Here is a 23,222-nt window from a genome sequence, read left to right as displayed (position 1 = left end):
CTAGCAAGCACCTCAGCAGAAATTCGAGTGGAGTGTTGAGTTTGTGGAAGGTTTAAGATTGATTACAGGGGCCCTTAGGTTTTGAATCAGGAAACAGGAGTAATTCTGGAGGATACCCACGTTTGAGAGCTTTGGACAGAAAAGCCACAACAGTTTGTACTACAATTTTTCAACCTTTTTGCACATCAAGTACAAAACATTGATGGTTTTTTATCAAGTTAATTTAAACCTAATTACAATGCTTTTGTATAATTTCTCAAATACGTAAACAAAATTGTAACCATATGGTTTTGGATCCACAATTGTCAAAACTTTGAACATGTGTACGTACAGAACTTGGATTTTCTAACCATTAACAATCTTACGCTAATCGCAAAATTTGCCTTTGAACTACGAGTGAAAAATCACAAGGAAGGGAGTAACCAAAGATTGAAAAGAGAAGAAGCCATAGACAGAAACCAAGACAAGAAAGCCATGGCAGCCGATATTTGATACCTGCTGCAAATCTTTGGAGGGCAATGAGATCCATTAGAGTGGAGCAGGAGATCCACAACGCTAGCTGTTGAGCATGCTGCGGCTAATATGAGAGTTGATAACACCTGCCATGTATCATGATGGAATTTGTCACTTGTTCCAATCACCGCATCAATTAATTTTGGATAAATCACTACGGTACATACCCAATCTCCAAGGACAATAATCAGAAGTATTCCCGGTTGTCGAATAGGGCATTTTACCAGAACAGAGTATCCATCAACTATTGCCAATGTGAAACTCCATGGAATAGCCAAACCCATGATTGTAACTAAGTAGCTGAAAAGCAAAAATATGATTTTATAAAAGCATAAAAACCCATGAAGGGCCTCTGATGATTCAATATGCTGATCAAATGATATTGTGCAAGTAAAATCAGCCATTGTTTGATCAAAATATGCACTACTTTCTTGAGAAAGTGATGGTTAAAGCCGCTGGAACTTTTGGACAAAAAGTTAGGCACTAGCACATGCTTTCCACTAAACAGAAAGTAGGGAACATACCGCATGGAGCCAACACAGTAGTTAAACTAGCTCTTACGGACAGAGTGGAATCCCGTTTCTGTATTATGAGTCATCACACAAATTATACTACATTTCATTTAAGGTTTATGTGAGACGAGAAAGACGTGACATGTAGAAGAACAAGGTGGACCTTTGAAAGAAGGTAGATGAGTAACAAAACCTGAAACTATTTGGACAAGAGAAATTCAAGAGATCTTTTAGGGGGAGTACACAGAGATCCTGACATTGATTAACTAATTTAAAATAAAATTAAACTCAGGTGAAATATTGTCAAAGATGCCAGAAGCAACGCAGCGCCAGGAAGTGGGTGCCACAAAAAGAAAAAACATCAACAAGAGCTCATCTAACAGAAGAAAACTTTTCGTGCTTGAAAGCTGAGACCAGAAATGGCAAATTGAGGGGATAAATAATCCATTTTGATATAATGGCTAGAGTTAGTAATTTGATTGGGTTCGGAAAAACAAGGTCTTAGACATTATGGTTTCACAAATTAAGCAGAAAACAGAAAATTGAAGTAACTTTGATTTGTTGAGTGGACAAATTCTGTTTCCAGGATTATTTTGAAGATCTACAGCACTAAAACAAAAGATTTCCTCATTTCTACCAACAAATCGGTAACCAAAACGTAAGAGATCATGTGAAATTTAAGGCAGGCTATTTCCATTATCGATCACAGGTTGTTGCTTTGACTCGTGATCGAAACTAACAATTGAGTTAATTTAAGATTTACGGTAATCTGTGTCCTCCTAAATTTGCGTTCGATTATCCCGAAGAAAAATAAATTGAAAATGTAACATCTGTCTTGCAATACCAAAACAAGAAACAACAAAATCAAAGACACTAGATGAACTTCCATGAATGAGATGAAAAGAAGAGAACAGAGTTTACCAGAAAGCAGTGTAGCTGTAGAATTCAACACCGAGAGACATGAAAAGAAGAGAAGCAGAAGAGAAGATGGTCTGACCCAATCTCAAAGAGAAGCTGGCACTAGTCCCTACTGAACCAGGTACATCATCCATGGGCTTGTTGCATGGGATCTTCTTCCTCTGTTATTACTTCTTCTTTGATTGCCCTCTTTTTCAAGGCTCATCTTACTGGCCCTTCAATTCTCAGCCATAGCCATCTCCACCCCAAGAGACTTTTCATCTAAATCAACCCGAAGGTGTATAACATGTGCGTGTTATGCCGAGGATTTGATCAACATTCTTGGCCTTTTCTTGCCTAAAGTGAGAAATTGCCAAAGACAGAGAGATGGAGAGGAGGAAGAATTGGTGTTCAAGGAAACGTCAAAGAATTTTGGAGGTAAACTGCAATTAGTTTTTGCAGGTGGGAAGAAGGAAGGATGAGTGTAATGGAGATGCTGTTTATGGTTGGTGACTAAATACTATTTAGTAGTTAATAGCTCAAGAAAACTTGGTCTTACTTCTTCTTTTTCGTTTCTCGTTTTTTTAAAGAGTGAGGTTAGGGCAGGGCAATTTTTTATTTATCATGGAGGTTAGGGCATCAAGATTAAATATAGATTGATTTTAAGTACGTTATTCATGTTTAAAATGATATATTTATGTAAAAGAATTGTTTATTTCCTTTTAAACTTGAATGCAAGACTTTGATATATAAAGTAATTTTGTTATTTTTTAATAAATACATTAAGATTATGGGGGTGTTTGTCATAACTTTATTCTTCATATAATTCGAAGCTTAGCTTGACTTTTACTCGAATTTATCCATACAAAAAATCAACTCAAGGAATTTGCTATGGCACTACAACAGTCTTTTTTCTTCTTTTTTTTCCCTTTAATTGTTATTTTACTGTTGAGGAGCATCGTGGGCCGCGGGGGATGGGACCAGAAAGCACTTCACAAAATTTTCAAGGCATTAAGAAATAATTAAATCTTGGTGGTCAAAACAATGCATAGATGGCTAGGAGAGAAAGGTGAACCAGTGCTTTATTTGGAGGGTTGTGGACTCGCCACTTGTCATGCCTTTATTGACTCCCTTGTTAGTGGGAAAGGAAGGACTAAAAGGAAGCTATGCTGGTGAATCGTCCTTTTGCACAAAAATAGTAAACAGTGAGATACCATGTTAGCGTGCCTCGAGAGTCTGGTATTTTCTATTTTCATTGAAGCATAGCATAGCAAAAGGGGGCTGAAAGAAAAAGGTAAAACAGCTCAATTCATGCTGGCTCAACACAGCACAGCGCGGGATAAAGGTCGCCCTGGTGACCTGGCTTGGTTGGACCTGTCGGCAACTGGTTATTGGTTGTTCGCATGTTGTTCTACTGTTGAGCCACTCATTGACCAGCATGTCTTCTCCTTCATTGAGCCTTTCCCTTTCAGGAGTAAAACCCATTTTAGTCACCTTTTTAGTCTAATTTAACATGGAAATCAACTATCTTCACTAAAAATTGCTTATATGGACCAGTGGTTTCTGCCTGTCTCATCGGGCTGAATTGAAATATCCCTGTAAAATTTCTAGTTGCATTAGAGAGATCTCTCATGCAGCTTCCAATTCCTCTTACTTTCAAACTTTTCATTTCAAAGACACGATCAAATTGCAACAGAGATGTGTCGGCCAATCCTTAATGACTTTTACTTTCAAGACAGCGCAGCCTTCCCGGCGGCCCTCCCAATTCCCATCCCGTCTCCCCCGCTTTTCATGGAAGAAAAATCATCTAACCGCGGAGATGGAACATGCTTAATATTGTATGCCCCGAGAGGCCTCCGGGCAGAGAACACCATTCAGAAATAACACGTAAGACATTCCTCCTAAGAAATAAAATTCTTTCACCTAAGTATATTCCACGGAATAAATACATCAACCAGCCATTAAATAATATCAAAGTATTGAAACTCCAAAATCATAAGAAGCTAGAAAAGATGACCTAATGCAAGTACAAGATAACTTCACGTGCTTTCAGCTGAAGAAGAAGGAAAGAAAATAGATAGAGCTCGGACACTCATCTTCATCTCAACAGAATTCGTCTCCTCCAGGACCACTGCAGCAGAAGAAAAATAGGTCAAATAAATATAACATCAGTAAATAAGATGAAGAAATTAAAAACAATTTGTGACACTGGAACCTGGAATTAAGACATCGAGTTTATCTATGGTTTTTTCTAGCAATTTAAAGCTTACCATATGGTGCGCAAATTAACAACTATTGAAAAAAAATCACTAAAAAATTCCAAAAATAACGAGACTGAAAGCAAGTTAAATGTTTTGCAACAAGCAATGATAACGAATTAACAAGTAAAAACTTAAACAAGCCAGTGAACTTGACTAACATCGCCATTCAGAATATAACTGACACTACAAACATCCCATCATTTCATTCTAAACATCATTTTTTTATGATCAACGATGTCCAATTTATAATTGCCAAAATTCACTGTTCCTTCCTCTAATTACCTGGAGGATAATTTGACTGATACCCTCACTTCATCCTCCTCTCCTCTCTACTTCACCCACTGCTCGCCAAAGGCTTCTTCAACCAAACCCAAGGAAGAAAAATAAGTTTCCCTTCATCATTCTAAGCTCACATTAGCCCTTCAATTCAATATTTATGGACCATATATTTCAAACTTCAATTCAGAATTATTTCCAACAGTCCATAAAATCACATTTGCAGCACAGCATTACATGCTAGCTCAAAGATCGAAGCACCAGTATAACCTCACTGAACAAGCAAAGTCACGATTTCAACTCTAAGCATTCAAGTGATTGATCTATTTCTTTTATTTATAAAGAAAAATTTATTAAGATCGTTAATATAAAAGGCCCACATCATAGATTTAAGCAGTAAAATTTCAATACACTCGTTCATAAAAAAATAATTAAAAAAAAACACTTAATAACCCAATCCGACCTTTTTAACCCAGAAGGGGTTTCTTTTGAGTGACAATTGAAACTCCTATCGCCCAGTCAAACAGAAAATCAAATTAATACTCATCTCCCAAAAATGTCAAAGAACCCAAAAACTAAACTAAATCCGATTCCCGTCGATCCTAAAATTAACAAAAACACATCTCCCAGAACAGTCTAATAAATCAAAAACAAGAAGAAAGTTAGAGAATTTGATTACCTTCAGAAAGAAAGGTGGGATCTAGAACTCGAGCTTGAGCTCATCCTTTTCATGAGAGATGTAATGAAGAACATAAGGAGTGACACGGAGCACAACAACCCAGGCACCAAACATGGCCACGTGTGACCTTAACTGCTTCAAAGCCTCTGCTTTGTCTGGTTTTTTCATAAACAATCCTGGAAACATTTTTGCTTTTGATTTCGATTTTTTTGAATCCCCGATTCTTTAATTTGGGTTTTTTTTTTCCGCTTTGTCTAAAACCCTAGATGCAGTTATGTACTTGCTTGGGGATTTGGGGTTTCAGATCATTCTCGGACACGTGTGAGTTTGAGGTTGACTTAACACGTGTATGGTCAATCCAAGAATTGTTTTCCGATCTGGGTCCTCAAGTTTTGAGAATGTAATGTTTGTTCCTGTTGAATATTCATATAAAGTCTTTAACACTGGGAAAAAAAGTTATAATAATTTTCGTAAATTAGTGCTAGAATACGTGGTATTTAAATTAACTCGGTAAATATAAGTTATTAGGTGATCCGTTTAATTCAAATATAAATTAATTATTTTTATAAAAATAATTTATTTTATTTTTTAATATAAAAAATTCTCGATGCTAACTTGATTATGTTTGAATCGGGTCAATTAGATTTTATCAAATCAATATTTTTTTAATTTAATTTAAAATTCAACTTAGATCAAACTTTAAATTAATAATTTTTTAAATTAATCCAATAAAATAAACTAAATTCAATAACAATACCAAATTTTCTATAGCGTTGCAAAAATCAGGAAGGACTACATGTAAAAGTAAAACTACCGGGCCATGTCTATTAGGGATTGGGCCGGTCCATTTAAAATTTTACAAAATCAAAAGTTAAAGTCCTTCCAAATCCCCACTGGTTTCCTGCTTAAGAGTGTGTTTGGTATTGCTGTTGCTGTTGTGGTTGTGGTTTTAAAAAAGTTGTTTTATAAAAAGTACTTTTAGTTGAGGTTGGTTTGGAAAAATATATGTTTGGTTAAAACTGTGGTTGAAATTGAGGTTGAACAAAAAGTAGTTTAATGTGTTTGGTTAAAAAAATGCTTTTCAAATTGAGGTTATAAAATAATTAAAAAATATTTTTAATTTAAATATTGTAGATTTAACTACTATTATTACATCATGAAATAAATAATATTGATATCAAATATTTTTTATTATTCCATTAAACTATATGCAATGTCATTACATACGAAATATATCCAACAATAACTATATTTTTCATGATTTCTTAAGCACGCAACAACAAAAACTGCATTTTTTGTTATGTCATCAAGCGATCTCCTTCTAATTTTTTGAATAAAACACAATTAAAATAAAAATATAACCTGAATTTTTTTTAACTGGGTCGGACCCGGCAAGAACATAATTGGAATTGCGATCATATTCCACAAATGCTACGTCATCATGCGATATCCTTCTAATTTATATAGTGTTATTAAATAATATTAAATACTAGTTTCTCGAGTAAAACTTAATTTTTTAAAAAATATTTTACAATTTCATTACGTACAAAATTCATTCGATAAAAACTACAGTTTTCATGATTTTTTAAGCATGCAATAAAATTAGTTAAAATATTATCAGAAATAAAATTGAGATTACAGTACGAGTAAATTTAATTCACCTTAAACTAATTTTTTAAAAAAACAAAAAAAATAATTGTTCATGTTCACATGAATAGTACGAGTAAAATCACTTAACTGCACTAATTTTTCAAAAAAAAAAAACTAAATGTTTCCTGATTTTTCAAAATAATAATAAAAAGAAAAAACTAAACTTTTCCTGGTTTGTCAAAATAATAATTAAAAAAAAACTAAACTTTTCCTGGTTTTTTAAAATAATAATTAAAAAAAAACAAAACTTTTCCTGATTTTCAAAAAAAAAAAAAGATTTAAGTTTAAGTATATAGTGCGAGTGAATTAATTCACTCGCACTGTACAGTGGAGCATGGCTCCATTGTTACAGTGGAGCCATGCTCCACTGTTACAGCTTCTTGCCTCAGGAGAAGCAGCCAAATGCTGCTTCTTCAAAACCTGCGATTTCATTTTAATTTGTAGTGGGTCCTACCAGTAAAAAGCAGTTTTTTCCTTTTACCAAACGATATTATGTGTGGCATCCAAAAAGCAGTGGCCTCAAACTCAATTGTAGAGCTCAGAAGCGCCCCCGCAGAACACAGTATTTTAGACGAATTCAGCAGGGCTGCATTTCCTGATACCCCGAGACTTTCCATTGTTTTAGCCATCCTCGAACTTTTTGGTATTTGTTATTTTAGGCAGGGAATTTGAAATATGCACCTCTTCGATGTCACCTCCTCGGACTTTTTTCTTTTTCTTTATTTTTTTTTCTAAATCAACCAAGCTTTACAGTGCGAGAGAATTGGAATTAAGCACCAGATGTTTAGAAATTCTCTTTAATTTGTTAGATTTATGAACAACGTCCCCACGCTTTATTAGCTGTAGAATTTCTCACATGGATTGGTGATCTGGGATTGCATGAAAAGTTCTATTGCTATAAACGAAGAAACCTCATGATCCATTACTACTTCAACATTTCTCACAAATGCTATATTGCATTTATAGCCGCATTCTATGCGTCGTCTAATTTAACAATAAAAATGACCTTGGTGCAGTCCTAAGAAATTAATAAAGCTGGTAATAATAATAATAATAATAATAATAATAATAAATAAATAAATAAAAAAGAGAGTCATCGATCTTGCAGAAGCTAAATACGAGAATGTGAACCCTAAATCCAAACGAGAGAAGCAATCTTGTTCTTGAAGGGAAAGAGAGAGGCAGTATCGGGAGTTCAACAAATGATATGAAGAGTTCATATTTCACCGAATTAACCAGTCTTATTGTCCGAGGGTCCAGCGAGAAGCAACTAGCATGCCATGTTCCCTTCCGTCCCCTTTCTGGCATGGGCCTTTCTGTCCTCTGTCGGTGCATTTCACAAAATAGCTAGCAAGAGTGGAAAACCAATAAGAGATTTGACCAATCTATGCCCAAATCCAATCCCAGCAAAACCCACCAAGTAAACCCCCTATATAAACCCAGCCCCCACGTCAAAATCCCACCATTTCCCTCAGCCTTAATAACCCATCACTCTCCTCTTCCTCTCATTTATGATCTGCTGAATGAATGAGAGAGAGAGGGAGGGAGGGAGGGAGGGAGGGAAACAAGGCCAAGAATTCCTTTTCTTTTCTATAATCAATGCGAGCCAGAGAGAGAGAGAGAGAGAGAGAGCAAAGGTGTAATCTCTCTTCAATTTTCTCATTAAATGCCATCGGCACCTACAATTAATGGCCCATCCACAAATTGCCAGACTACTCGTATATTCTCATGCCCCCTCATTAACTCCACCTTTCATGCAAACACCCACTCTCCATTTAATACCACCTTGACCCCATCACCGCCTCCTTTTCGACCGTCCATTCTCACGATCACTCAATCTCACCCTCCACGTGTGTCCTTCTCTACCTCCTGTTAAACCTCTCCGGTGACAGCAGTGCCTCGGGGTCCCCACACCTTAGCCGGCTAGACGAAAACGCGGCCATGCTCGACCCCACCGATGATCTCAAAAACTGTGGGCTCGCCATAGACTTACACCTCCTCGACGACCCACCACCGCCTCCTCCGCCTACGGTGGAGAACCTCTCCGATAACGGGAAAAACCCTGATCCTCTCCGTCTAAAAAACGGGGATTTCATCCCTCTATAATGCCTAAACGAAAAAACTCTAGCTTTTGATATTGATCCAAACGGTGATGGCCGTTTGCTCCAAAAACCCCCCCTTCTAAACCTCCACGGAGAAGCTGTAGCTGGCTCCATTACTAACATCCTCTCGGACGCCAAGCTCCGTTCAAACCCGAAAGAATAAGATCTTTTCAAGAAGAAATGATCACGACCATTGAATCTGTCCTCAGAATTAGTATTAAAATTGTTCATACTATGTCTTCGCGGTGATGGTTCTTCAGGACATGGTGTAATCTCCGTGACAGTAGCTGTAGCTGTGTCTGCAACGGCAGAATAAGTGCGTAGTGGGCTTTGAATTATTGGTTCGAGCGGAAGAAGAGTGCCACGTAGGATTGTTTCATCAAGACTAGGACGAATTCTTGCGGCCATGACTGGAATAAATGGAGACTCGGCTCTGAAAATCCCCGCACGACAAAGTGGGCAGTTCGCGTGTGACCTTAGCCAAATATCAATACAGTCGACATGAAATGCATGCGAGCAAACAGGAAGTGTACGGACATATTCATCATCTTCGAATTCAAGCAAGCAAACAGCACAGTCTTTGATTTGCTTGTGAAAGCTATTGCTATTTTTCGTGGTGTAGAGTGAGAGAGGGATGGTCTTGATGACGGCGTCGTCCAGCCCGTAAGGAGAGTAAACATGGAAGCCTTCTGGGGAATCAAAGAGTGGAGGTGGGGAGTCGAGGCCACCATTTGAGGAGGGGGGGTAACGGCGGCGTCTACGACGGCGCCACCGACGCCATCGGCGGATGACACGGAGGAGGGAACGGGAAATTAGGCGGGAGTATGTGATTGTTAAGAAGGCGGCAGCGACTACTACCACCATGGCTATTAAAGTTGGGCTGAAGTCAACTGGGAGTTTGGAGGACGTTGGTGATGGTGGTGAGGATTGGTAAGAAGGGGCGGTGGCTGTAGGGGTTGAGGAAATTGTGGGAGTTGGGGATGGGGCCCACGTGTGGTGGTGGTGTGGTGAGGGAGAAGGGGATGGTGTGGTTTTGATCATGGTGGTAGTGGTGGTGGGAGGAGGTGTTGATGGTGCTGGTGCTTTGAGTTTTTGTGTGTGTGAGTGTTGTTTCTTTGTTTTGTGGGGTTTGGAGGTTTAATGTAATGGTTGACTATGACTTGTCGTCGGGGGGGCTGCAGTTGGATGACACGTCGACATTCATGAATTTAAGGCGGGTCAGTTCTCTGATCCAGTGTGGATAATACTACTCTAATACAACTTCTAACAATGGTTTAAAACGTGCCACATTGTAGACTCGGTTGTGAGGCGCTTGACGTGCAAACTTTTGAGTGGCTGTTCTAGTGTTTGGCTGTGGATTTGAGTGTTTTGAGAAGTGAAATAAAAAATCTACTGTAGGTTTTGGCTCAATGGGGGTTCGATGTAGGGACCCACAATTTGAAGGATTTTCCTCATTGATTTTGACACACACTCTCACAGACAAGACTTGTGGAGTTTGAATGGTGCTCTCTCCACTATTGAATTCCAACTTGTTGAATTTGACCTCATACAAGGCAAGTAGCATCCTTGACCCAGGTCAAGAAGTTAATAGAACAAGAAACAGATCCAGGTGCAGGGATCATGCCCAGAAGAAGAAGAAGAAGAAGAAGAAGAAGACAGCTGCAAATTTGGAATGTTGAGGATATGTATATGGGAATCAGTTACTTAGAAAAGGAAATTTTAATGGGTTTTACCCATTATTCATCCCTCCATCCTTCCTACTTTATTTGATTGAAACAATCTTTCCCTTATTAATTGAATGGATCTGTTATATACTATGCTAATCTGCTTAATGCGGATCACTCTGTGTCCTTACAGAGTTGAATGCGATCTAATAAGGTGTTGCATAATCCTGACTTTTGAGCGCTTACTGCATTAATTTGACTTGTCTGGGATTGCGGTGATGATGTGTTTTAAACTGTTATGTTTTTTATTTAAAAATATTTTAAAAATAATGAAAACAGTGATTCAACGCAACCCAGTACGCTCTGCATCACAATCTTGATAATAATAAGATGTTGGATGTATACGACGAATGATCAAAGATCTACCACTAGATTCCTTTCTTTCTGTTTTTTCTGACATTTTACAAAGTCGGCTATTTGAAAACGTATGTTATTTACGTGCTATGTCGGGCAGCCCGGTCCCGGTGACTTTTGGTTAGGTCTCAGCATCGATTTCCTCTTGTCCAATGGACCGGCCCGGTTGCTATACCATTAAATATGCTTTTTTTTTTTAATACAAAAAAGAAAATCCTTTCCCCTCTTTCAATGTTCTTTTTGTCTCTCTTTCAGGATGATTCGAGGGCTGTGTTAATTTGGCTATGATGCATCATATCAAGCTTCGAAAGAAATCGAGTGGGGTCTTGTTAGAAATCGACTGCGATCTTGTCAAGGTTTTGATGATTACGGACTCTTGATTTGGGTATGGCTATGCTGCTGGTGTTAATTTCTTGAGAAGCTAGCTCGTGTGTTCATCCTTTCTACCCAAAAAGAAATCAGAGAGGAGAGAACAAAACTAGGAGAAACAGTTCGTTTTGGGAGGGCCAAGGTGTTACCCTAATTTTCATACACTGCGAGCAGGCCCACGGTAGAAACATATACCCTTAAGCCCCGTAAAAAGATGGTCCAAAATTATACTTTTTCCCACTTCTCAGTGCGAGCTTGAACAGAAGCCCAGACTTCCAAGCTCTAATGAGGAAAAGGTCAACTCTTAGCATGATGCTTTCCTATGCGGTCCAGATAAAGAAAGGAGAACACAAATCATTTTATAGAAACCCCAGATTAGTTTCTATACCCCATCTCCAAAATGACCCTATTTGAGCTCAGATGTTTCTAGGCCCAGGAAAGGCTCCTTCTGGGCCCTTTCAAGTTCTGACACAATCGAACGGTCCCCCAGCAAGAAACTCATGACTCTACTGATCCCCTGATTAACTTTCTGATGCTGCACCAAGAGGGCTGTTCGGTGATGCGGTAGTGCCCGTGTTTTTTTAATTTTTTATATATTTTTAGATTTTTTTATGTGTTAATATTAAAAATAAAAAATATTATTTTAATATATTTTTAAATAAAAAATACTTTAAAAAACATCAACCATTACAAAACACAAACATAAATTCTTCGTGAGACACTGGCATGTTGTCCGAAGACTTTCCATGCTCAAGCAATCTACGAGAGAAATACCACACGAAAGGACTACAAAATAGTAAAAGATCGAGAGGATAGATTTTATGTCATAAATGATATATATGACGTAATTAATCATCACTTGTATTGCTCAACTATCTTGAGGCGTCCGTGGAGACGCTATCATACAAATGGACTTGCTTTTAACGCCACCGTTTTCAATCACATTTAATTCAAGAAAAAAAAATATTCAAAGAAAAAGTCTTCTAACAAAAGACCCCACCCACCTACACGCTTCGAATTTAAACCAGACAAAGTTAATTCAGATATTGATTATTTTTTAATGTATTTTTTATTTTAAAATTTATTTTTGATATTAATGTTTAAAATGATCTGAAAATACATAAAAAAATAATTTAAAATAAAAGATAAAAAAACTTAATTCTTTTTGAAAATATTTAGGAACTCAGTATAAACCGTGTTTTAAAAAATTTAAAAACAATTTAAATTTAAATTTATTTTTTAATATTTTTAGATCATTTTAATATATTGATATTAAAAATAATTTTAAAAAAATAAAGGATTTTACACTTTGAATTATGTAAACATCCATAAAAGTACTTGGAAATTGAATGGCCTCTTGTTTCGTTAAATTGCATTAATCAGAATTGTCTGCATCCAACCTACCAACTACGAACTCGCTTTTTGTCTGTGTTTTCTTCAATGGAAGCCACCGATTATCCTGGGTGGATGAAGTGATCAACACCTACCTTTCTAACTCTTATCAAATCCAACCATCTCCCTCTATTTTCCCATCTAATTGCAACCATCTCTTTGTTTTTCATCTCACATCGTGCCTTTTAAGCTGTGAAGTCTGTTTTAGATCATATTTGTTTTTTATTTTTAGCCTAGGTCAATTTAACTACCATTTAAACAAATTTACAAATTATTTTATAATATATTTTATATTGTTCAAAATTTAAGAAAAGATTTTCTTTATAGTCTAGCCTTGTAAAATCTGTCTGGGTTTAATTGCAATCTAAAAACAAATCTCTCGGATTTGACAACAATATCGAATGGTGTTGTTCGGCTCATTATACAACCGAAGCAGGGAGTAAAGGGTAGCCGAAAAGGTAGGTAGATAATTTTAATTTCAATTTGGCTAAAAAATATATTATTTTAATATATTTTTAAATAAAATTACATTAAAAATTAATTATTATCAATATCATCTCAAGTTCCCCTCCCATAAAAAAAAAAAAATTCACGTAGCTCTGTAATTAAAGAGACTTTTGTTGTGCTAATTCTTTTTTTTAGTTTAATGTGGGTGCACCTCGACTAATTTTATGGGTCCTAAATTAACGACTATATAAACTTTCAGTGATTATCGTATAAGAAATCATAGAACTCGAACCTGAGACCACAAAAAAAATAAATTTTTTGATCCCAAACTTTTATCATTAGAACATCATCTCGATGATTTTGTCGTGCCAATTCTATCAAGAATAGTCGAGGATTATCATTGTGTTTTTAACATTTATTTCGACATTCATGATTAAAATAAACAAAGCTTGACCTGGCCGAGATGATTGATGGAATATAATTCAATTTAAAGCAGTCCTTTTTGCGAAGAATTGAAAGGATCAGACCATCAAGCATGTTACATGTAGATTAACAATTACAGCACCGATTGAACTTATTATCCTATTGATCAAGCTTTTAGCAGCCCTGAACCCTAGCCTTCTAGGAGTCAATCAAGGAGGCCACCAAGATCACGAGAGTATTAATCAGCATGATAAATCAGGTTAATTTCATGGGGTTGGAGGGAGGGGGCCACTCCATCACTACCATAATAAACAAGCTTGCAAGTAACTTACAAAGAACAGTTCAAAGAGATATCATAATAAAAACAGCAATAAAATTTGGTCAGATGATTGGCCCTGCTAGTAATGCAAGAATTTATTGCAGCAGCTCAACAAACCCACCACCTCTTCTCACCTCTCTCTCCTTTTCTATTTCTCTCTTTCCCACACATTTGTTAAATTCAACAAGAAATCTTATCACAAACATCACTATAACTCCCATCTCCTGCTGCCCCCCTCTTTTTTCTTCTGTCATAACCAGCTGGCTTGATTAGTTCTTGAAACCCTAGCCGTTCTTTCGTTTCGGTCACACAATGTCAATGGAATTCATCGTAAAAGTTGAAGAATCAAGACCTGCAAGTGATGGAAAACCATCAGCAGGGCCTGTTTACAGGTCCATTTATGCCAAAGATGGCCTCATGGATTTGCCTGCAGGACTAGAGTCTCCTTGGCAGTTCTTTAGGTATAAATCATCACCCTTTTGTTTCTCATTTGTGTTAAAGAGATGTTCAATTATGGTATTGCTGTCTGTTAAGCATACAGATTGACATTGCCAGATTTTCTTCTTCTTTGGTTCTTGAAAATGAATATGCTTTGGAAAACTGAAGAAAGAGAGGCGTTTTTCATGCATTTTGGTTTCGGTTATGCATTCCCAGACTCGGATCGAATGTTTTTTTTAACGTCTCTTAGGCACACGATGATAACTTGAAGTGAGCTTTTTCATGCAACGAATTGGTTTTTTTTTAATTATATTATTATTCACATTTGCCCCTTTGCTTGTTGAGAATTGTGCTGTTATAATTCCAGGTCCATGGTAAAAGGGTCATGCATGAACCCTCTACTAAGGGCGATTTGATCATATCAAATCATGTAATTTTAAATTGTCAGCTAAGGGCGATTGTTTTGTGACAAAATTGAGTTGAGGATATCAAATCGCCTTTAATTGCAAGAAAAAGGGTCAATTTTTTTGGACCTAAATAAATAGAGGGTTTGATAGATCTAACTTTGAAAAGTAGAGGAGGGGCCATTTGATCAATTATAAAGTAAAAATCATTATTGGCCCATGCAGGTTTCGAACCTGCGACCTTCGCGTTATTAGCACGACGCTCTAACCAACTGAGCTAATAGGCCATTTGATATCTTGTTTTCTTCTTATAAAATTGGACTATAATAACTCTGTCCTGTGAAGAACATATTCAATCATTTTGAATTTGATGAATTTTTTTTGTTGATGGTGTGAAGTGATTCTGCTCTCAAGAACCCTGAAAACAAAATGCTAGGTAGGCGGCAAGTCATTGATTCCAAGGTACTATTTCATTGATCACATGTAATTCGATCACTAGAAGATATCATAGAGACATGAATGAATTTCCCATAGAAGAAACTAAAATGTCCTTGACACAAACTAGCAGGTGGGTCCTTATGTGTGGCTGACATACAAAGAGGTTTATGATTCTGCCATGAGGATGGGTTCCGCAATGAGGAGACGCGGTGTCAATCCTGTAAGTTCAAAACTTAGACTATTCGCTTCATAATTTGGTGATAGTAACTGTTTTTTTCCCCTAATGATTAATGTAAGTAATCAACTTGGAAACGTTGGATTTTCATTACTAGGGAGACCGTTGCGGTATATATGGTTCCAACTGCCCAGAATGGATCACTGCTATGGAGGTAAATTCTACGTGTCATACCAGACACAATTCACCCTTTTTCTTTGAGCTTAGCGGACATTTAACAGTACTGGTCATTTTTGAAGTTTTTCACAAGGAAACTGGATCATAACTTGTTAAATTTCATGTATTTGTGTCTGGTCTTTCTCAGGCTTGCGACAGCCAGGCCATAACATATGTACCACTGTATGACACTCTTGGTATTGCTTACTTTTATTCTTCAACTAGTCTCAGTTCACTTCTAGAATGACCTGTTGAATTCTCACTGCGTAACTTGGTTTAACAATCACAGGGCCTAATGCTGTGGAGTTCATCATCAATCATGCTGAAGTTTCAATAGCCTTTGTCCAAGAGAACAAGCTCTCTTCTGTACGTTATCATTCTATCTAAATTGGGAATTGATGTTCTTATATCTCAGAGTGGAATCTTGATCTTTTCAGAACTTTAATAAATGATATATAATGTGTTGTTTGTTTAACACAATTGCTGCTCTTTTGCAGATTCTATCTTGCCTTCCAAAGTGCTCTTCAAATTTAAAAAGTAGGTCCAAAGACTAATAAAAGGTCCTCTTTTTTGAAAGTTTTGAGAGGATACTCTAGAGTAACAATTGACTGTGATTCTCTTTGTTCAGCTATTGTCAGCTTTGGAAAAATTTCTGACATGCAAAAGAAGGAAGCTGATGAACTAGGGGTATCTTGCTTTTCATGGGAAGAATTTCCTCAGTTGGTATGGTGGTGACCTTGACTTCTCCTCGTTCATAATTGATCATTTAACTCTTTACGTTTAATTGATCCTTGATGTCATAGTAGTCATTCAAGTTGGATTTATAAGAGTTCTGCCATGCTGCCCATCTTTTGACAGGGGAGTTTGGATTGTGAATTACCTCCAAAACACAAGACTGATGTCTGCACAATAATGTACACTAGTGGAACAACAGGAGAACCAAAAGGTGTCATCCTTACCAACGGGGCTCTTATGGCAGAAGTATTGTCTGTGGACCAGCTACTTTTTCTGACAGACAGAGTGGTGAACAACTAAACACATATTATGTTTTCAATTCGTTTCTGATTAACCCCCTCAAGTTACAAAGTTGATATTTCCTAGATTTTTTGTCTTAGGAAACAGAGTAGTTGCCCTCTACGGGCCAAATACCTTGATTTTGCGTGTTGATAGTTTAGCAATGATCTAATATTGAGTTTTCTGTGTTATAGGCTGCAGAAGAAGATTCATACTTCTCTTTCCTACCCTTGGCCCATGTATATGATCAAGTAATTGAGACCTATTGCATCTACAAAGGTGCCTCAATAGGATTTTGGCGAGGGGTAAGATGAAGAATCAATTTTTCTTGCAATGACTCCTTGCCTTCTGTTTTTATTTATTTTCCCATTATCTTTAAACATATCACCTTTGAATTGTATGTACTGAGGCTGGTCTTGCATTCTGCTCATAGGATGTAAGATACTTGATGGAGGACATCCAAGAACTGAAGCCAAGTATATTTTGTGGGGTTCCTAGAGTTTATGACCGCATATATACTGGTATTGTATACAATTATAACTGGATACGTATATATTGTTTTAGATATGTAGATTGTATGTCTTTGCTATTCCATGTATTTAACTCTAATATTTCTTCTTGAAGGAACACTTGCTAAGGTTTCAGCTGGAGGTGGATTAAAGAAGAAGTTATTTGATTTTGCCTATAACTAGTAAGTTTGTAATGTTTATCACTTAGATGTTATCGTCTGTGTAATTAGTGTAAGACTAATTAAGAAGCTGTTGGCAGCAAGTTGGGTTATCTAGAGAAGGGATTTCCACAAGAGAAAGCAGCACCCCTCCTGGACAGGCTTGTCTTCGATAAGGTTGGCCAGTGTACCCATTAGTCCTGTCTTAAACTTCGATTCTGCAATCTAAAATGTGTTGATTTTGGCAGACAAAGCAAGCACTAGGGGGGAGAGTACGTATCTTGTTATCTGGTGCTGCTCCTTTGCCTAAGCATGTAGAGGAGTTTTTGAGGGTCACATCCTGTTCTACTTTATCACAGGGATATGGTACGATAGAATAATTTTTCTGCTCAAGTTTGTTGTGATTGTGGAAGATATGCATCGATTCATATTCATGCAATCTTAAATAATCTTGGCATTAAACTTAGAAGAAGTTTCAAATTGAAAATCAATATTTTGCTAACATAAATCTCTTCATCTAATATCTCTTCCCTTGATTTCTTGTGATGAATTTAAAAACTGATTCTAGTCTCCAGGAACGGCCTGTATTCTGCAGTGCTGCATCCAATGCATTGAAGTAATATACATTTTTCTCTGGACTACTCTCCGTCTACTTACTTCTGAATGGTTCTGGGTGATAGGTCTCACTGAAAGTTGTGGGGGCTGTTTCACATCCATAGGCAATGTGTATCCCATGGTGGGAACTGTTGGAGTGCCCATGACAACCATTGAATCAAGACTCGAGTCTGTGCCAGAGATGGGATATGATGCATTATCCAGTGTTCCGAGGGGAGAGATTTGCCTGAGGGGAAGTACATTGTTCTCTGGTTACCACAAGCGAGAAGATCTAACTAATGAAGTCGTCGTTGATGGATGGTTTCATACAGGTAAAAATAAGTGATGCCTTTTTTCCCTTGATCTTTAATTTGAAGATGGTAAGAAAGCTGCTTTCAATGGACATGTGTGGCTTATCTTGGAAACGTACTCAACTACCGGGGACCATTTTTTTTTTCTTTACCGTGAATAGGCTTGATCTTCAAACTATTGCAGGTGACATTGGAGAATGGCAACCCAATGGAGCAATGAAGATTATTGACAGGAAAAAGAACATATTTAAGCTATCTCAAGGTGAATACGTTGCGGTAGAGAACCTTGAAAATGTCTACCTGCGATGCCCTCTTATAACATCGGTATGTAGAACCAATAGGATGGAAACCATATTCATAGAATATTACAAATAATCAGGCTGCTAATGATCCGTATACTAGCACTACAGATACCACAAGTTTCTGCTTTCTTCTAATCCATCAGTTGCTCACTTTTTCTGGTGCACAGATTTGGGTCTATGGAAACAGTTTCGAATCATTTCTTGTTGCTGTAGTTGTCCCTGACAGACAGGCGCTTGAGGATTGGGCTGCAAAGCATAACGAGACTGATGATTTTAAATCGTTATGCAAAAATCTGAAGGCAAGGAAATATATACTCGATGAGCTCAATAGCATTGGTAAAACAAACAACGTATGTTCATACCTGGCTCTATCACGTCTTTCTAATTGCATTTAATTATGTTTCCTCAACTGACACAAAGGATATTGGCACAGCTTAGAGGATTTGAAATGTTAAAAGCTGTTCATTTGGAACCACATCCATTTGATATGGAGAGGGACCTGATAACCCCTACATTTAAGCTCAAGAGGCCACAATTACTCAAATGTTACAAGGTTTGCCTTGTTCTGTCTTTTGCCAAATTAGTATAAAATTAGCCGTTAAATTAAACAGATTTTACTTATCGAACATTCAGGTATTCTAACATCATCTGTGATTTGATGTTCCGATATCGTTGTGTGTAGGACTGCATTGATCAACTGTACAGTGACGCAAAGGGCTTGAAGCCATGAGAGCAGTTCAGAAAGTTAGAAGGCAGAGTCAAGCTATGCAGAGCTGTCTCTGGAATTTCAATATACAGATTACTTCAGTTCCCTTGTTAATCTTTTGCTTGAGAACCTTAAGAAGAGGAAAAATTTATGAAAGATTTTCAGTACCTGTACGTTTATGATAATTTATTGTCAATGTTCGTGTATAAATAAGATTGCTTGAAGATTTCCAAGTAGAAAATTTATTAGGCTATTCCAAATTTCAATCATGTGATTGGACATTAATTTTTTTTTTCATTTTCATTCTCTTGGGGTCATTAAGTTTTTCAAGGGAAAATACCAATTAGAAAACACCAAAAAAATAATAATCAACTCAGCTCATCGTGCACGTGCTTGAACTTCGAGGATTGCAGATTTTACCTAAAAGAAAATGTTCATTTAGCAGTCCGAGCTCCTAAGAAAATGAAAGCCTCACAGTATCAGTAACGTTAAATTTTGTTGCCAAGCATCAATGCTTTCCATTCACCCCCTGATCAGCTCAGTGCTTTCCATTCATAGGAAAGGTCTTGGTACCCCAGTTCTGTAATGAAGGTTCGGCAAGCTGTAGGTGAATGTGTCTGCTTTCTCATTAAACCATTTCCAGAGGCTATTTAAAAGAAAACAAATTGATGATTAACGACTATCAATACCATGGTCCTACTCTGGATCCATGGCGCGTTAACAACAGCTCCAATTATAGGGAACACGACATGTAACTTGTTTTATTACAGGTGAGAGCAATACAAGAATCCTTCAAGGTTTGTTCAGCAAACGGTTTGATTTTGTACCGCAATGCCAATAGATAACTGAATGATACAGTCTCGATAACACTTCAGTCACAACGAATTTGAATGTCACAACGAATTGATGATACAACTAAAAAACACTTAAAAAGCCTGTTAATAAGGCTACAATGCACATCTGCTGAGGTGTGCTTAAAGCAAATCAATCAGCAATGCCCAGGCAGGATAAACAAACAGAAGTATTATGCCAACAGTGTTGGATATGCCATGTGCTTTTGTGAAGGAGTTTCTAAACCCACCCGATGCCCGGATATGTTCTTGCAGCAAATAACATGCAATGGCTAGACATATGAACACACCAATCCAGTTATTCCTTATCGTGCTTGCAAACAAACTAGGAGCCACCACTATTAGAAGAATCAAAGCACCAGGCATTTCAAGCCAATCTGCAATAACAGGCATAGTTAATTATCATGCATAGATTGCCAAGAAAATTGATATACATTTACTCAATGGACACGAGAGCAGCTTTTTTTCTGAGAATATAAAATGGTAATGGTAATGGCTAGGAAAATCAATGTTTCATATGGAAAATCTCGAGTCACAATGAAGTAAGCAGTTCCTTACCTGGGAAACGTTTTGGGAAGAAAAGACGCAATATAACAGCAACGAAAGCTATCCATTTTCCAACATCTCCTCTGCACAAAGAAACAGCTCAATAATGAAAAAAATGTGGTGGGGAATCCATAGAAAGCTACTCGAAGAACGTAAACTAACCTGAGCAGGCTGAACAATATTGAAGGAAGAGTAAAGAAAATGTAAGGGATTAATAGACCAGTAAGAATGTTGGTTTTCCAGTTCGTTCGATCCAAGATCAGTAGATAACTGAAAAGAGCACAGTTAGGATGGCATATCAGGCTAAAACATAGTAGAAGACATCGAAGTGATCCAAGTTATATTAATCCAGCACCAAAGCAACAGAAAAGAAGTGGACTGGAGAAACAGAATACAAGATGGTTAATTTGCAGCGAGGAAAAGAAGAAAAACTAATCATGTGCATAGCATTCATTGCTGAATTAATCATGTTCTTCAAAAATTTTGATAGAGCAATTACAATTTACAAGAAATCTCATATATACCAGCCATTTTATTTGTGAAATACAAATTTGTGAGGGTAGGAGATCAAGAAGTTAATCTTTGCTAAGTCCCAATTCTCAAGAAATTCTTTAGACACAAGCACAATTATACCAACTGTACTGAATTAAGAAGCATAGCTCAATTATGCAATCGCTACATCCTAAAGCTTAAGATAATGGTTTCGCACAGTTATTCAAAATTATCAACAATAATTCATCAGCATGAGCAACCAAATTCAAGGCTAACATGTTCACTTTTCAAACAACCAAATTCTTAATTTGCCACTGATTCGGTAGATTAATGCTGCTACACTGACAGGCAGACATCTATTAAATTAACATCATCATAATAAAATAACAAACAGATAGTCCCTATATGTGCTGAGTATATTAAAAAACAAAAGAGATCAAACTTCAAAGTACGCTTACATAGCAGCAAAAGCAGCGATCCATTCAAGAAAAGTGGTACCAAATCCTAACCCACCAAGCTTGACAGCATGATTAGCTAGCTTCTTAGCAGCATTAGTCAAGTCTTGAAAATCAGAAGCAAGCAAGCTACTCTCCATTCCCTGATCCCTCCTCATCGCCAAGTAACTTTTCTTTCCCATCTTTTGCTCTCTAGCTTTTCTCACTCTGTTGACCATATAACCCCCACCTACGCCGTTATAATTCAAGAATCAGAACAGCTCTTTTGAAGAGTAGACAGACGCGAAGTGTACCAAGTGAAAACTGGCACATCAGTACTGCGAGTTTAGATAGATAAAAGACAGCTGTCTGTTCTTGCATGCTTCGGTGCCAAGTGGATATCCAATAATGTTTTGAACTACTTAATTGTTGCCGATTGCCCTTCTTACATTACGTGTCCTCTCTCATCTCTAATTATTTTAGAGGAAACACACTTTGTTATTTATCACAAGAGGTGTATACTGTATAATTTAGAACACCGAGACATTTCAGAACTATAAAATATGATTTAGTCCAAAGGTTTTTGATTTTTGTTTTGGCTTTAATATCCCTATCCGAATATGATTAATATATATGCAGAAGATAGTAGAAAGTACAAGTCTTTACTTTGATTATTGCTTTTGTCACCTCAGGAGAGAGAGAGAGAGAGAGAGATGATATCTTGATCATGACAACAATGGATTATATATATTAGGATCTGAACAGAAATGAATCATTGAATCACCCAAGATATTGTTCAAATTAGGTTTTGCCACGTCCAATACTGTTCCACACATTCAAATCAAATCAAATCTTGCGGCCTTACTCCATGACAAATAGCATCATTTATTTATCAATGCCCATTCGTTTAGAATTTTCCCTTGTTTGGTCGTAACATAGCTTCAGAAAAATTAACCACACGCATGGAAAAAGCCCGCTGTCTTGGCGTTACAATCGAAAACTATCTAGCCTATGGCCTATAGCGACCGAAACTTTATGACCCCAGTTTATTTATTTATTATTTCTTTATGACCGAAAGCTATCTGGTACACAACCTCAGCCAAGCCTTCTTGTGTTTCCGGATCAAATGGGAAAGCAGAAACCGAGCCCCAAGAATAAAACACTGAACAAGAGTAGAAAACAGAGATGGAGTAAATGCTATGCCATCTACGTAGTTAAATGCTGCCACCCAAAATGGCTGACCAGAACTTATCACTGCAGTCCTCATCAGAATGCTTCTTCCATGGACGGTCCTGATGTTTTCATACAATACGAAAAGAAACTGGCATGTTGCGATGTTGAATTGAATAAGTTGTCCTAACACGAAATTATATTGTTAGGTTGAAGAGCAATTAAATTCTTGTCCTGGTATTACATTACCATCGACTTGATGGGCATTTAGAAAATATATTACCAAGTACTCATCATGCTCAATGACATGAAAAGACTAGCCTGATTGTCTTGTAAAATAAAATATTGTTTCTCTGTTATGTTGGAAAGAGTTGCCTGAAATAATTTTCGAGGTTTTTTACCCGATTTTGTTCATGTTGTTATTAAATACTTGAAAGATTAAAGCGCAGGCTCGTTATTCAAACACGTCAAGGTGGTGATATACAAGGGTAGATCACTAAACTTATTTCAGAAGGTGGTAACGGATTAACACTGAGAAAAAATGAT

General features: G+C 37.0%; 5 protein-coding genes and 1 non-coding gene across 9 annotated transcripts; 1 reads left to right on the top strand and 5 right to left on the bottom strand.

Moving 5' to 3' along the window:
• Positions 1-265: 265 nt before the first annotated feature.
• LOC133680500 (CASP-like protein 5C1) lies at positions 266-2,520 on the bottom strand. Its single transcript, XM_062103489.1, has 3 exons — positions 1,947-2,520; positions 681-813; positions 266-599 (listed from the first exon to the last, which is right to left on the bottom strand). Exons 1-3 carry the CDS (start codon positions 2,075-2,077, stop codon positions 405-407), a joined length of 459 nt encoding a protein of 152 aa, XP_061959473.1. The 5' UTR covers positions 2,078-2,520; the 3' UTR covers positions 266-404.
• Positions 2,521-3,824: 1,304 nt separating this feature from the next.
• LOC133679654 (mitochondrial import receptor subunit TOM6 homolog) lies at positions 3,825-5,464 on the bottom strand. Of its 3 annotated transcripts, none has more exons than XR_009836188.1 (3): positions 5,139-5,464; positions 4,466-4,541; positions 3,825-4,053 (listed from the first exon to the last, which is right to left on the bottom strand). XR_009836188.1 is itself a non-coding variant. In XM_062102312.1 (2 exons), exon 1 carries the CDS (start codon positions 5,322-5,324, stop codon positions 5,160-5,162), a length of 165 nt encoding a protein of 54 aa, XP_061958296.1. In that variant the 5' UTR covers positions 5,325-5,439; the 3' UTR covers positions 3,825-4,053; positions 5,139-5,159. The 3 variants fall into 3 exon arrangements, 1 of the variants encoding a protein (XP_061958296.1); XR_009836187.1 differs by having other exon boundaries at positions 4,466-4,538; XM_062102312.1 differs by lacking the exon at positions 4,466-4,541 and having other exon boundaries at positions 5,139-5,439.
• A 2,199-nt stretch (positions 5,465-7,663) lies between these two features.
• LOC133679410 (RING-H2 finger protein ATL65) lies at positions 7,664-10,259 on the bottom strand. Its single transcript, XM_062102001.1, has one exon. It carries the CDS (start codon positions 9,929-9,931, stop codon positions 8,651-8,653), a length of 1,281 nt encoding a protein of 426 aa, XP_061957985.1. The 5' UTR covers positions 9,932-10,259; the 3' UTR covers positions 7,664-8,650.
• Positions 10,260-13,959: 3,700 nt separating this feature from the next.
• Positions 13,960-19,424, top strand: LOC133679381 (probable CoA ligase CCL6). 2 transcript variants are annotated; one of them, XM_062101963.1, is made up of 19 exons: positions 13,960-14,379; positions 15,159-15,222; positions 15,329-15,418; positions 15,531-15,587; positions 15,738-15,786; positions 15,879-15,955; positions 16,087-16,126; positions 16,218-16,312; positions 16,448-16,612; positions 16,798-16,908; positions 17,037-17,124; positions 17,228-17,294; positions 17,372-17,447; positions 17,519-17,636; positions 17,951-18,196; positions 18,360-18,499; positions 18,645-18,827; positions 18,911-19,030; positions 19,160-19,424. In XM_062101963.1, exons 1-19 carry the CDS (start codon positions 14,231-14,233, stop codon positions 19,205-19,207), a joined length of 1,983 nt encoding a protein of 660 aa, XP_061957947.1. In that variant the 5' UTR covers positions 13,960-14,230; the 3' UTR covers positions 19,208-19,424. The 2 variants fall into 2 exon arrangements, with proteins under 2 accessions (XP_061957947.1, XP_061957946.1); XM_062101962.1 differs by having other exon boundaries at positions 15,326-15,418.
• On the bottom strand, positions 14,974-15,047 carry TRNAI-AAU (transfer RNA isoleucine (anticodon AAU)). The gene has a single exon. It is a non-coding gene; the product is annotated as a tRNA-Ile (tRNA).
• A 492-nt stretch (positions 19,425-19,916) lies between the features above and the next one.
• On the bottom strand, positions 19,917-21,914 carry LOC133680522 (cold-regulated 413 plasma membrane protein 1-like). Its single transcript, XM_062103523.1, has 4 exons — positions 21,531-21,914; positions 20,743-20,850; positions 20,593-20,663; positions 19,917-20,411 (listed from the first exon to the last, which is right to left on the bottom strand). Exons 1-4 carry the CDS (start codon positions 21,743-21,745, stop codon positions 20,158-20,160), a joined length of 648 nt encoding a protein of 215 aa, XP_061959507.1. The 5' UTR covers positions 21,746-21,914; the 3' UTR covers positions 19,917-20,157.
• Between the last annotated feature and the right edge of the window lie 1,308 nt (positions 21,915-23,222).

This window comes from Populus nigra, chromosome 19 (genome assembly GCF_951802175.1).
Source record: "Populus nigra chromosome 19, ddPopNigr1.1, whole genome shotgun sequence".
NCBI lineage: Eukaryota > Viridiplantae > Streptophyta > Magnoliopsida > Malpighiales > Salicaceae > Populus > Populus nigra.
The sequence above is the reverse complement of the archived record's forward strand: the minus strand, read 5'-3'. Positions and strand labels throughout refer to the sequence as shown.

Bases quoted from the DNA above. Each gene is read 5' to 3' on its own strand.
- LOC133679410 (XM_062102001.1), bottom strand. From the start codon at position 9,931: ATGATCAAAACCACACCATCCCCTTCTCCCTCACCACACCACCACCAC.
- LOC133680500 (XM_062103489.1), bottom strand. From the start codon at position 2,077: ATGGATGATGTACCTGGTTCAGTAGGGACTAGTGCCAGCTTCTCTTTG. The intron at 814-1,946 runs GTAAACTCTGTT...TTTGCTTTTCAG, and splicing joins TACAGCTACACTGCTTTCTG to CTACTTAGTTACAATCATGG. The intron at 600-680 runs GTATGTACCGTA...GATACATGGCAG, and splicing joins TTATTGTCCTTGGAGATTGG to GTGTTATCAACTCTCATATT.
- LOC133679654 (XM_062102312.1), bottom strand. From the start codon at position 5,324: ATGTTTCCAGGATTGTTTATGAAAAAACCAGACAAAGCAGAGGCTTTG.
- LOC133679381 (XM_062101962.1), top strand. From the start codon at position 14,231: ATGTCAATGGAATTCATCGTAAAAGTTGAAGAATCAAGACCTGCAAGT. The intron at 17,448-17,518 runs GTTGGCCAGTGT...TGATTTTGGCAG, and splicing joins ACAGGCTTGTCTTCGATAAG to ACAAAGCAAGCACTAGGGGG. The intron at 18,197-18,359 runs GTAAAAATAAGT...AAACTATTGCAG, and splicing joins TGATGGATGGTTTCATACAG to GTGACATTGGAGAATGGCAA.
- LOC133680522 (XM_062103523.1), bottom strand. From the start codon at position 21,745: ATGGTCAACAGAGTGAGAAAAGCTAGAGAGCAAAAGATGGGAAAGAAA. The intron at 20,664-20,742 runs GTTAGTTTACGT...TTCTTTGTGCAG, and splicing joins ATATTGTTCAGCCTGCTCAG to AGGAGATGTTGGAAAATGGA. The intron at 20,412-20,592 runs GTAAGGAACTGC...CTGTTATTGCAG, and splicing joins CTTCCCAAAACGTTTCCCAG to ATTGGCTTGAAATGCCTGGT.